This window comes from Chiroxiphia lanceolata, chromosome 2 (assembly GCF_009829145.1).
Source record: "Chiroxiphia lanceolata isolate bChiLan1 chromosome 2, bChiLan1.pri, whole genome shotgun sequence".
Lineage (NCBI taxonomy): Eukaryota > Metazoa > Chordata > Aves > Passeriformes > Pipridae > Chiroxiphia > Chiroxiphia lanceolata.
Window position 1 is genome coordinate 89,660,765 of NC_045638.1, and position 12,953 is coordinate 89,673,717.

The 12,953-nt window shown below is 41.8% G+C and overlaps 1 protein-coding gene across 1 annotated transcript in view; it reads left to right on the forward strand.

Moving 5' to 3' along the window:
- Positions 1–209, forward strand: part of GUCY2F (guanylate cyclase 2F, retinal) — a 42,092-nt gene extending 41,883 nt beyond the window's left edge. Inside the window, 1 exon segment of the mRNA XM_032679268.1 lies at positions 70–209. Within this exon segment, the coding sequence (XP_032535159.1) occupies positions 70–96 (27 nt within the window). The 3' untranslated portion in view covers positions 97–209.
- The last annotated feature ends 12,744 nt before the right edge of the window (positions 210–12,953 follow it).

The following is a 12,953-nucleotide window of genomic DNA, read 5'->3' on the forward strand; positions in this document are numbered from 1 at the left end:
GGAAAGGGTGTTTCAAGGCCATTTAGTTTAACTCTCCCCTCCCCTCCCTTCCCCTCTCCTGTTTTACAGCCACAACTGGCCAGATGTACTGACTAGGAAACTCAAATCTGTCCTGAGGGACACAAAGAGAACACTAACGAAAGCAACCTGTAAAGAGCTGGGGAACATGAAGGAGTCTGATACAAGTTTCGAAGAGGATGAAATTTGAGAAGAGCACAGCAAATAATTAGTAAGATCGAGATGGACACCTTGAAGCCAATCCAACAGAGCTCACTCTCCGTTTAGTTCCCAATCACCAAAAGCAGTATAATTAATGAAGCCTCTTGGCTCTTCCAGAGGGTGAACCTGAACAGGTAGATGAATCCTGACCATCTTCTCTTGTGAAACTGGGAACCAGCTCAGAGCTGTATGTGTGCATTTTTTTCTGGGGGGGTCCACTGGGGAGGAACGTGATGGTGATGATGATGGTAGTTACAGCTCTTCATGAGCAACTGTCACAATGAGCAACTTGAATATTTTAGCTAGGTCTGCATAGCAGGACAAACAAGTCTGGCTGCTCTTGGGCCTGGATTTGAACAATAATGCCAAGTGCTAAAATGATTTAACTGTTTTGCATTAAATAATTTTTTTCCCTTTGTTGTAGCAAACTCTGGTTTCATGAAAATTATTACAATTGAGAAAAAAATGTTTTGGCCAACAACAAAAAATATTTTTACTCTCCCACAGGTGGAAATTCTGAATCAAAATGTTTTGGTCCTGTATGTCAATTTAAGCTGAAACATTCTCTTTAAAATTGACATTTCAGCTGCAAAAGCCAATATAATGCTATTTTCAAACTGAAATGACAGTTTTGAATTGAAACAGTTTGGTATGAATCAATATTTATTTCAAATGCCAAAATGAGATTCTGCTCAAAATGTCAAAATATGTCATCTTTGTAAATCCAGATCCAATTGCAAGAACATATACAGGATATCTAAAACATTTTATGCGTTTCATCCCAAAGCAAGATGAAAACAGAATGCCAAGATATTGCAAAACTGAAATGCAGTTCCATTAGCTGAGTAATACTAACAAAATACACTTTTTTTCCTGAAAAATTGGGGCTGATGGAACAAAGAGTACATCACTAAAGCAGTTCAAAGCCTAAAACCCATCAATCTTTTTCCTTCCCAATCTCCAAGTGGTCTCTAAGGCACTTGTCTATAAAGGAAGCCTCCCAGTGGGTAAAAGACTTTCTGTAAAGGGTCAACATTTGGCCTGTAGGCACTTCTCACAGAGCACACTTCATCAAGGTAAAATAATCTTGGTGTTGGTCCCTTCTTCTTCTGGCTTTTTTATTCCTGTTCAACATCTGGCTTCTAATAACTTCTGGGAATTATTATTCTCTCTTCTTCAAGGCTGAAGAGAAGAGCAGGCATGTTAATTCAATGAATATTACCACCAGAAGGTGCTCATTGTGGACACTGAGACCTTTCTAAGCAGATTTTTACCATTCAGATAATAAATAAGAGTCAACAACCACTTGGCAAACATTCTTGGGATATTCCAAATATCTTTGTGGAACAAGGCTTCATAAAGCTCAGGAACATAGTGTTTTCTTTACTGTATCAAGAATAAAATGTACACTGTCAAAGTAGGAGCTGTTTGGAGTATAAACATCTGAAAAGCAAAAACAGAAGGGAAATCCATTAATACTATTTAATAATAAGATTTTACTCTATGACACCTGGTTTTGTGAAAGAAGTTTTGCTTATTTCATGATGAGAGTAGATATTCCAGGTGGGAGAAGTTGGCCCTTGAATGACATCTGTTAAAAGGCTCACACGACACTTGAGCTGTCAAATTAGGATTAGGAAAGCTTTCACTTCCCGCCCTCTGCTCACCCTCTGTTCGAGAATTCATTCAGAAATAAAGTCCTGTGGGAGAGACATGGGGCAGGTAATTCTGACACAATATACCTCAGTATACAGTTCGAGGGAGGGACATTACTGGAGTTGGTTTGTACAAATGTGAGTTTAAAATCGAACAATTTCTCCATAATTCATGTATTTTCCATTATTTTCACAAGTAAAAAACATTTACCAGTGCTGTCCTGCTACATAGCACAGGGGGTTAAATCAACCTGAATTTTCCATCTGAAGATGACTGAAACAAGAGGATTTCAATCCATCCTTCTGCACAGTTTTTTCCTTCAGCCTGTAGTCTTCTAAAATAAACAACATTCTTTGAATTTATTTTAGAAAATAAGATAGTAAATCTGTGGGAAAGGGTAGAAGAGAAGCAAAGTTCTATTCACTGATGACTTTAGTAATCCCAGGATAATTCTTAATTCTCTTTGAAGCCAGTGGTTTTTTTTTTCCTCTTAATTTCAACAGGAAGAGGCTAAGGACTCATCCCTGAGTGTGACCATCTCTACTGTTAGAAACCCATAAAACATATTTATATTTTTCTGACGTTATTCTGTTTAGATAGATTTAGGTTCACTCATGAGATTTCTTCTAATACTAACTACCATTGCTATATAAGCCTCTAAGTTTGTTAGTTTGCTCCTAAAACTAGTGTTTGGATGTTGCAATGAGGAAGATGTGGGTTGGAAGCAGCAAATACAAATTTTTGTAACTCCACACGAGACTTCTCAGCTGACTGTGGAGAAGACAGTTGGTGGATTCTTGGGTAGTGAAGTGCACACTGTAGAAACCACTATCAACAAGAATCTATCACATGATTGCTGGAGGTTTGACCGCTGATGTTATAGAGTGAATTTTAATACAGTTGTGCAAACCCACTGAGAACTGTAGAAGCTGTATTTGTATGCAATAAACACTCTCTGAATACAGTTCATATTTCATACAGTATTTTCAGCAGTCAATTTATAACATATGACAATAAAGATCCTTGAAGGTGTATACCTCCTCCTGAAAATCTCATCCTAGTTTGTATATTTACCTTCAGCTGACTTCTCAGCTTATTTTACAGCTCTCTGTGCAGATAAGGCACCTGTGGAGCCCCCTGTTCACATATTTGCTTGATTATACAGTAATTTAGAGACAAGTCTCAAAATGCACAAGTCAGAGGCAGGACAGTCAGGGAGAGAAGGTATGAGATGCAGAAGAACCCCAGGAAGGTATGTAGCAGCCACAATGTGGATGGGTGTCCAAACAGCTGCAAGGGCACATGTCTGGGAAAATTTCCTGTCACAGGGGATATTAATGCAAAGAGGGGGCAATATCACTCCCCACAGCACATTTCTTATTAGAAAATATGAAGGTGTTTCTCTGAGTTATGAAATTACAGCCAAGTGAATGCAGGTATAGAGCCAAAGATGAGTAATCCCAGGATAATTCTATGATTCTGTCCTCACACAAGCAAAGAATCTGTTAAATAAACGCGTGGAAAACATCACATCAACCTGCTCCTTTCCATCCATTCAAAGGACATAGTCTGGCAAGGGCCTATGCACAGGCAGATGCTTATACTGCCCTTTCCCTATACACTCACACACAGTGGTCATCAGCTGGATGTATCACTGATGAAGGTGTGCTAAGGATTACCTACTGGTGTAGCCACATATCCTTTCTTTCCGAAGGTGTGCTAAGGATTACCTACTGGTGTAGCCACATATCCTTTCTTTCCCCTTCAGGCATGCCAGAAAGCCCTACTGTGGTACTCACTAGCCTCATCTGTGTTAAAAATAATGGTTTGAATCATATAAAGGAATTATAGAATTGTTTAGGTTGGAAAAGACTCTGAGGTCATCTAGTCCTATCATTAACCCAGCACTGCCAAGTCCACCACTAAACCATGTCTCCAGGTGCCACTTCTGCATGTCTTCTAAATCCCTCCAAGGATGGTGCCTCCACAACTTCCCAGTTCCAATGCTTGACAATCCTTTCAATGAAGAAATTTTTTCTAATATCCAGTCTATCCAAACCTACTCTTGTACAACCTGAGGCTGTTTCCTCTTGTCCTATCATTTTTTATCTGAGAGAAGAGACTGATCCCCACATGGATACAGCCATCTTTTAGGTAGTTGTAGAGAGTGATCAAAATAAAAGAATACATGGAAGAAGGCAGAGAAACTGCAGCTCTTCACACACAAACTCAAGCTCTGTGAAATGATGGTGTTAGATAAAGCTCTTACAGATAAAACTCAGCCTGATGAAGAGCTATAGGCTTGCTAGGTCAGCTGTAGAATACAGAGAGCTTGATGTACAGGGAGGTTGGATTAGCACATAGAGTTGAAGCAGACCTCCCAAAATGCACTGAGAGCCATTGCATTAATGATCATTTCCAGACCTTGGGTGTTTGCAATCCTCTCCTCCAGCCTTCTGAAGCTGCTGGGTGAGCAGTAACACACAGTGCTCATAGGCCAGCAACTGCTGAAACAAGTGAGCAGGGAAAGCTTTTCTGTATTCACCCCACACCAGGATACTCCTCCAGCCTTCTTGCAATGACCACAGGAGAGAGTTCCCTGAGCTGACAAAACCAGGTCCATGTTCTCTGCGGTGTAAGAAGCACCTGATGCTTTTTCCTCTGATGCTCATTACTTTACAGATGTTAGTATTAAATTTCATTCACCAACCTTTTTCCTCATTCATTAGATTTTCACAATCCTTCCCAAGCCTGACTTCATGCTATTTGCAGATGTTAGCATCCCATGCTTCTCCTTCCTTCCCTGAACATCCCTAAATTCTGTTAAACAGCACAGGACCCAGTGGAGGGACTATGAGGACCACCCACAAAAGTTCTTGCACAATGCATCCTGATCATGCAGTTCTCTGCTTGATTTCCTGACTCCACATCAGTCATGATCCACTTTATCATTACTTGGTACAATGAAGTCTCCTTTTCTGCACAGGATCGGTTTGGAATCACTTGAAAATCAAGAAAAATTTTATCAGCTGGTTCTCTTTTATTGCCTGTTTTCATTGATACATTAGAACTATTTTATTCAAAGGAAATAAATTCCCCTTTTGCCATGATCTGTTCTCAACTTGGGGCTGCCCAGGAGCCAGACTTGATAGCACAGACATCAGGCACAGTTAAAAAACTAACAGATGCTGAAAATAAATACACTCATTTTCATAAATCTAGATGTCTGAACCGTGTTCATTAACACATGCAGAGAAATGCAGGAAAAATCGATTCAGGGCCAAGGACCCATGTTGAAATATGTTATATCCACATCGGCCTGATGCCCAAATGGAAACCACAATACAATGTATGAAATTCCAGTTGGTCTTGAACAGAAGGCATTTATTAAGTACTGAAGCCTGTTTTTTCTATTGTTGTTAAAATTTGCCAAGTTGCAAATGTTATGCAGTTTTCAAGTGGAAAATGGTCTGGTTCTCAGACAGTTTGTTTCCCAGACACCTCAGCTGCCCATCTGCTGGGCTATTCCAGTCACCAATTCCAAAGCAACCCTGGAGGCAGATGTCTCAACTCCAATCTCCACATACAATTTCCTCCTTTATTTATTTTTTCATTCAAATGCTGGAACTGAAATAGTATTTCAAAATATTGAAATCCTGCAGGAAACCAACTGACCTTTCTCCACACTCACCAGAAAAATGTGGGCAGGAAGAGAAGGCAGCAAATAGACTCTACAGCTAAAGCTCCAGCCTTGAGGTCTTTTCTCACCAGAAGAAATGCACTGTCCGAACAACACAGAGTAATATCTGATGGCAGATGTACAGCAATTAACAGCTTTAATAATCATGGCTTATCAAATATTTCTTCTGTTGTTCTACCAGAGGTGTTAAATCATGGACTGATAGTCTAGTGCTATAAAAAATTGCTTACATTTCCCTGCATGTGAACTCTGCTTTGGTACATTATTGCTTCAACAGACAAAGCTAAAAACTATTAATCTGAACAATTCTGACTTTAAAGGAAGGTCAGACTTGGCTTGGAACATGCATTTTGTGACTCAGGGCTGTTTGCAATAAGAAAGCATCACAGGAGCACAGCATTCTTTGCCAGTCCTTGTTTTGAGCTGTCTGTGAAATCTTGGCACTGTGTACCAAGAACACTGTGTTGAAATAAAACTTTTGTTTAACCTACTTGTGTGGGCTCCCTGTGGAGGTGACTGCCTGTGCTGCCAAATCTGTAACTCTTAGCTCCCCAAACACCATCAGCACATAGAAAGAATCAGAGGGAATAACCACACGTTGTTATCCAAGTAAGGCACCAAAGCTCATTCATGGAGAGATGTCATCAAGGTTGCTCAGGATCACTGCACCTGTCAGGACTGCAACACTGTCAGAACAAAAGGAAAATATGACCTAATACTCATGGTGGGTCCAAGGCTTGGGTCCAGTCTGCATTTCTCACACTGTGGAGGGAAGGGATCAGCCTGAAAACCTTCTCCTCTCTACCCCTGCTGTTGTACTTTTGTCCTTGTGGCTGATATTGGAATGGGTACAGGCTATCCAATGCTGGTGTGTGTGGAGAGGAACCAGTCACCAGAAGGTGGGCAGGTGGAAAGGAACTGAGTGAAGAATCTCCCCAGATGGGTAATCCTCCAGCTGTGGTGAAACAGTAGGTTTCATATTCTGCAAGATCTCGGCCAAAATATTCCCCATATCTGGAATAACAGGAGGCCCTAAGCATTGAGAGGAACAACCCTTTCATTGTCTATCTAGACGTTAGTGAAGCATTTGACACCATTTCCCTGGAAAAACTGCACTGTTCATTGCATTAAAAATTGGCTTGATGTCCAGGCCCAGAGAGTGATGGTGAATCCAGCTGGCAGTTGGTCACAGATGGGGTTCCCCAGGGCTCAGTACTGGGGCAAGTTCTGTTTAATATCTGTATCGATGATCTGAATGAGGGGATCGAGGGCACCCTCAGTCAGTTCACAGACAATATTAAGTTGGACAGAAGTGTTGATTTGCTGGAGGGTAGGAAGGCCCTACAGAGAGATCTGGACAAGTTGGATCAGTGGACTGAGACCAATTGTATGAGGTTCAACAAGGCCAAGTGCCAGGTTCTGCACTTGGGTTGCAACAACCCCATGCAGTGCTACAGGTTTGGGGAAGAGTGGGTCCTGTGGCTGTGGACATCATCTCCATGTTGCCTAATGCTACAGGGGTCCAGAGACACAGTGTGCTCATCCCTGCACATAGCTTCAAGACAAATTCAAAGGCAAATATGTAATCAGGATAATAATCTGTAGAAGGGTTTGCACATCTGAAGGGCTACAAGGAAGGCTGTTCTCCCAAAGGCTAAGTCTGTAGTTTCACTTGGAAGTGCTGAGTGGTGAATTAAGATGTTGATGAGAAGCTTCTCTGTTTCACTTCCCTCTGGACATAGACAAAGCTCATCAATATGAATATCACCTTTGCTATACTTCCCAGTGCAATGGGTCATCCAAAGAGAAAAGACTGGAACACTGTGTTCAGCTTCTTATATTTATGTAAGTCCTGAATGCTGCATTGTTGAATGCATGTATCCTCACTACCTCATGCCCAGGTGCTGGACTCATTTCTAGAAGCTGTGAGGGGCTGCATGGCAAATTACTGTACTCTTTGCAACTACGATGGAAAATGAGTGGAAATATGATACCGAATCTTTGCTGAACTGAAAAAACCCTCACCAAATGTGAATGAGTATATGTCCTCCAAGATTTCAGCTTTCTCTCTGTGCCCTCTCGCTATCCCAGACTGGCATTATATAGGGAAAGGCACATCCATGCTGTGGTAGTTATCTTTATGCTGTCCCATATTCTTTATAAGAACTGGTTCTGGAAAAACATTTTGCCCTTGATTTTGTACAGCTCACTCAGTTTCAGCAGTTCATTCACAGAGAAGAAAAGGACACAAGAAGACCTCACTGGTTTCTCAAGCTGGAACAAATATTTCACTATACTTCTATTATTTTCATTCTGAAACATTTCAACTGAGTTAAATTTTAAAACAAACACAGGAAAATCTTCATCCTTAAAAAAAAACAGCTACAGCCAATGACAATAATTAACTACTGCTCACATCTGTAACATTCAAATTCAAGATACAACTCAGATGTAATCACTTTATGCTGTATAAGTCATTGCATATGTACCCAATACATACGCATATATATGTATGTGTATATATAAATAGATAGGTATGCATACAATTATTCAGTAACCATTCACCACCAGAGGGCAGGCAAAGAATACGAAAGTCTACTGTCCTGTGTGATACTGCACAGGTCAATAAGCAAACTGTTCAGTGGCCAGAAAGGTATCACCACCGTTTTCTTTGTCCATCTCCAATGACTTTCTTATCATAGAATCTTAGAATAGTTTGGGTTAGAAGGGGCCATTCAAGGTCATCTAATCCACCCCTCCTGCAATGAGCAGGGGCACCTGCAACTGGATCTAGTGGTTCAGAGCCCTGTCCATCCTGGTCTTGAATGTTTCCAGGGATGTGTTTGAGGGATCCTATTCTGCACTGATGCAGCCTCACCTTGAATATTGTGGCAGTTTTGGTCTCCGCAATATAAGATAGACATTAAGCTCTTAGAAAGCTTCCAAAGGAGGGCAACAAAGATGGTGAAGGGCCTTGAGGGGAAGCCGTAAGGAGAAGCTGAGGTCACTTGGTCTGTTCAGCCTGGAGAAGAGGAGGCTGAGGGAAGACCTCATTGCAGCCCGCAACTTCCTCTTGAGGGGAAGAGGAGGAATAGACACTGATCTCTTCTCTGTGGTGACCAGGGACAGGACCCAAGGGAATGGCCTGAAGTTGTCAGGGGAGGTTTAGGTTGGATATTAGAAAAATGTTCTTCACTCAGAGGGTGTTCGGGTGCTGGAACAGGCTCCCCAGGGAAGTGGTCACAACACCAAGTGTGACAGAGTTCAAGAAGCATTGGGACAATGCTTCCAGGCACATGGTGTGACTCTTGGGGATGGTCCTGTGCAGGGCTAAGTGTTGGACTTGATAATCCTTGTGGGTCCCTTCCACCTCAGCATATTCTGTGATTGTATGATTCTGTTTGATCAGAAATAGGTCGTCTTTTTCACCTATGACATCATTCTGGGGTTAGAAATTTTTATGAGAAAAAGGACATAGGAGTTTACTCAGCTCTTCAGTGCCTCTGCCCTCACTACTTCTATTTGTGTTTGATAGGGGGCAGGGGATACATGTTTGAGCATAATTACCAGTGCTTCTGTGTTCCCCATATTTCACCATTCCAGTGCACTAAACTTCCTAGTGGAAGTGTAGCCTGTGCACTAGCTTCAAAGTTTTTTCTGAGTACACCCCACTTTTGAAATCTAGAAGGGGATGTTCAGGAGCAAATTATATTTGCAGTGTTTGGAAAAATCAAAGAGATAGATGAGCAGGGTTGTTTCCTTCAGGTTGTTGCATTACATCTTCTTTCTGTCTCCACTGAAATAACTCCAACCTTCCCCTATGTCTCCCATTGTATCACCTGCTTCATTATTTGGTTCAGAGGGGTTGTTAGATGGTACAGGTACCTTTCTCTTTCACCAGTATTTTCCAGCTGAAGTACTACACACAGGGACTGCCAGGATATATGGTTTTTGCACAGCAAGGACCATGCTCAGGGACTAAGTAAGGATTAATATATTTTTCCTTCATGCAAAAAATAATCCCAAATACATCACTGGGGGTAGGAGTTAGATTATTCATGAAAAGCCAACACACTGTGCAGGAAGCAAAGACATTTTGGAAATAATCCAGAATCCAGCTGTGGGATATAAAAAAACCCCATGATTTCAGTAAGTGATGACATAGTGGTGGATCAAGGGGCTATGGGAAGGATCAAAGGGTTTAAGGAACAGGACAAAAATAGAGCATTTCTAACTCAGTTCTTCTCTCCCTATGGTTATGAATGCAACCTTTTTTTTTCAGTATTTACCTAAAAAAAATATAAGGAGCAAAAGACAGAATAGATCACACTCTCCACTCTAACTGTAGTGAAATCCTTTTCTGCAGGACCTGAAGATTACCTGTATCATGATCAGCTTCAAGACCTTGTAGATATGATGCCAGTAATCCCTTCACTATAGCTTCCCTGCAATAAAACACCACATACCCAAAATAAACACAGTAAAGAGGTGGAAAGAAGGGACAACTAAAAGGAAAAATTTATTATTTTAATGGTGGTTGACATTTGTAAGCTCTGATTCAATAGCAGGGACTGAAAATGCTGAGGGGATAGACCAACTTTCCTTTTCATTCTCCTACTCAAAAACAAACAAAAAGAAGGAAGAAGAATGGATGAAATTTCACAATTTAAATTAAGCAGGAGATTTAGAAACAAACATGATCTTTAACCTCACTGTCACAGAAGACAGAGTAAACAATTTTGCAGCTTGTCTGGCACCACCTGATTCATAGATCCTCCTACTAGTGCAGTGGTACAGTAGAGGTATAGGAAATATTTGCAAGAGAAACCACATCAGTCTCACTTGGTTTGCATTTCAAGATGAATCATATTTGTCACATGCAGCACAGTTTCCTGAACCTGTTCATAAAGCTTTGGGGTGTTTCAAGCAGAGGTTAGAAGACGTCCCTGGAAGTGGCAGTGGAGGGCAGAAAAAGTCCAAAGACACTTGAAAAGTCTGTGCAGGATGCAGGCTCCCTCCAAACAACAGGTAGGGCAAGTGCAAGGCAGAAGGTCTCTGCCCTTATTTCTGTCTTCTTGAGATGTTCACCTGGTAACTTTTCTTACAAGCCATACCTCAAAGTCTTGCTGGACAATGGTGTATGTCTGAGGACCACAGGGGTTGGAAAATAAAACCAGAGGACCCTGGATATAGGGGTTTCCCTCCCCATAATACAAATAAAAATTCCATTTGCCCCATATCAACCCCCCAAAAATTAGGGGATTCTCTGAAACCCCTGTGATTTGAGTTTACTTATCTGAGATTTTTGCCCACGTTTTCCTTCTCTTTTTTTCTCTTACTGCCTCACTGCCTTATGCCTCCTCAACCTCCCCATCTGGCATTGTTTTCTCCCCAACTTATTTTTGTTATCTTCTGTGTTCTCTCAGAAGACTCTGCAGAAGGCCCATATCACCAAAGTCACCCCATCTATATCCTGTGGTGGTACCTGCTTAAGCTGGAAGTTTCCACAATATCTGCCACTCCAAGTGATGTACAGCATCCCTCAAGCATTCTATTAATGTCTTGAACATCATTACGTGCATTTTGCTTTCTTGCTCAGTTTTCTGGCACTGTCTGCCTAGATGCAAAGCAGTGCTTGGGGATCCTATCACCCAAGAGTAACAAGATGAGCCGGGACTATGCCAACCCTTCAAATCCCTGAATTGTAACATGGACGCAGCTAACTTCTCATAACTGGTTATATGAGGCTGGGTAAGTGTGGAGTGTCCCAGAAGAACTGGACATGGGTAAATTTCACAGCTTTTTGGGTGAATTTCCCAGCTACTTAGGTTACTGTCAGCTAATTTGGAGTTAGCTAAGGTATGTCTACTTTGCAGTTTAAAGTGGAACTGTCTGCATCTTGCAATGCCAATGATTTCATGGCCCAAGGCCAGGTGGACCTGAGGAAGGCTATGGTTGGGACAAAAGGGACTGAGCCAAACCTAGTCTAGGGAAATGCCAAGAGCTGCAACTTCTTTGAGTTCAACTAAAGTCACAGTTCCTGAGATCTGCAGGCACCATATGATGAGGCTGAGATAGGACAAGAATCACGATTGACCTGGTGACCAGGACAACTTCACCATTTTGCTCACCGCCAGCACCAACCCCAAGGCAAGCCAAAATCCCAAAGCTTGAAGCATCATCACAATCCCAGCAGCAAAATTCCCTCAACAACAACAGGAACAAAAAGAGTGGCCAGAACAAAGCTCTTGGCCCTCTTTTCCTCATGTATTTTTTTAAAAGAACAGGCTGTAATCAGAGCTGGAGGAAATGAAGCATAAATATCAAACTTTGTTTAGTCTGGGGAAATATCATTTATAATTAGACATGGGCATCTTGTTGACAAGATACAACCTATTTTAATCATTAGGTAAGCACACAATCAACTTCTAATCTTTTGCAGGTATTTAAAAACTGCCAGTTCTTCCTGGTTGGTTTCTTTCCTTGCCCCCCCCCCTTTTCTTTTCTTTTTTAGTGTAATTTCTAAAAAAGTAACGGGGCTAACGTCAGTTCAAAATAATGATGCTTATACTGGCAGGGATGTCTTGGAGCATCTCAGTAGCTGGGAATTTTGCTTTCTGTTCATGCACTTCCGTTTGTCTCCATACCAGCCCCACAAAGCAAGCCTGTTTCTCTCTCCTGCGGAACAGTAGGAATCTTCCGAGACTTTGAAGGGGGGGAGGTGGCCCAGGGTTGACTGTATGACCAGCACTGACCTGTGGCCTTTTTTTGAATTGGGATTTGCTGGTTCCCACATCCTGCTGCCCTACTATGGAGGCATCTAGGATTTGTGCATGGCAGGTACTAGCAGAAATTACTGCAGGATTGGTGCTTGTAGCAGTTCCGGTGGCACGATCCTACAGGTCTTTGGGGTATGGTGTCCCTCCTAGTGTCCTCAGGTTGTTTCATGGGGTATGCATGGGTACATTGATGCTGTTAGATAACCTCTTTCCCCGCAGTTAACCACAATGAGGGTTAGCTCTCTTGTGGGCACCCATCCCCACTAAACCAACCTATTCCCTTCAAGCTGGGATTTCCTTCAGGGCCTGCATCAGGTTTGGTTGCTTCTGCTCCACACAGTCCTCCTATACTGTTCCAGAGCAGCTTTGCATGCTGTCCCCACATTATTCAAGGCATTCTGAAAGAAAGTTAACAGTGAAAGAACAATCTCAGGGCTGTGCAGGCACCATCCAGAGGTAGACATCTGAGTGCTATACAACTGGACATAGCCAACCTGCTCTAGAGAAGGGAAAGGTCTGTGTGGATTAGGCCAGGGATCACTCTGTGTGAATAATTTCTTCTGCTTTCATATAAGTCTGAAATTTATTATTGGGAGACT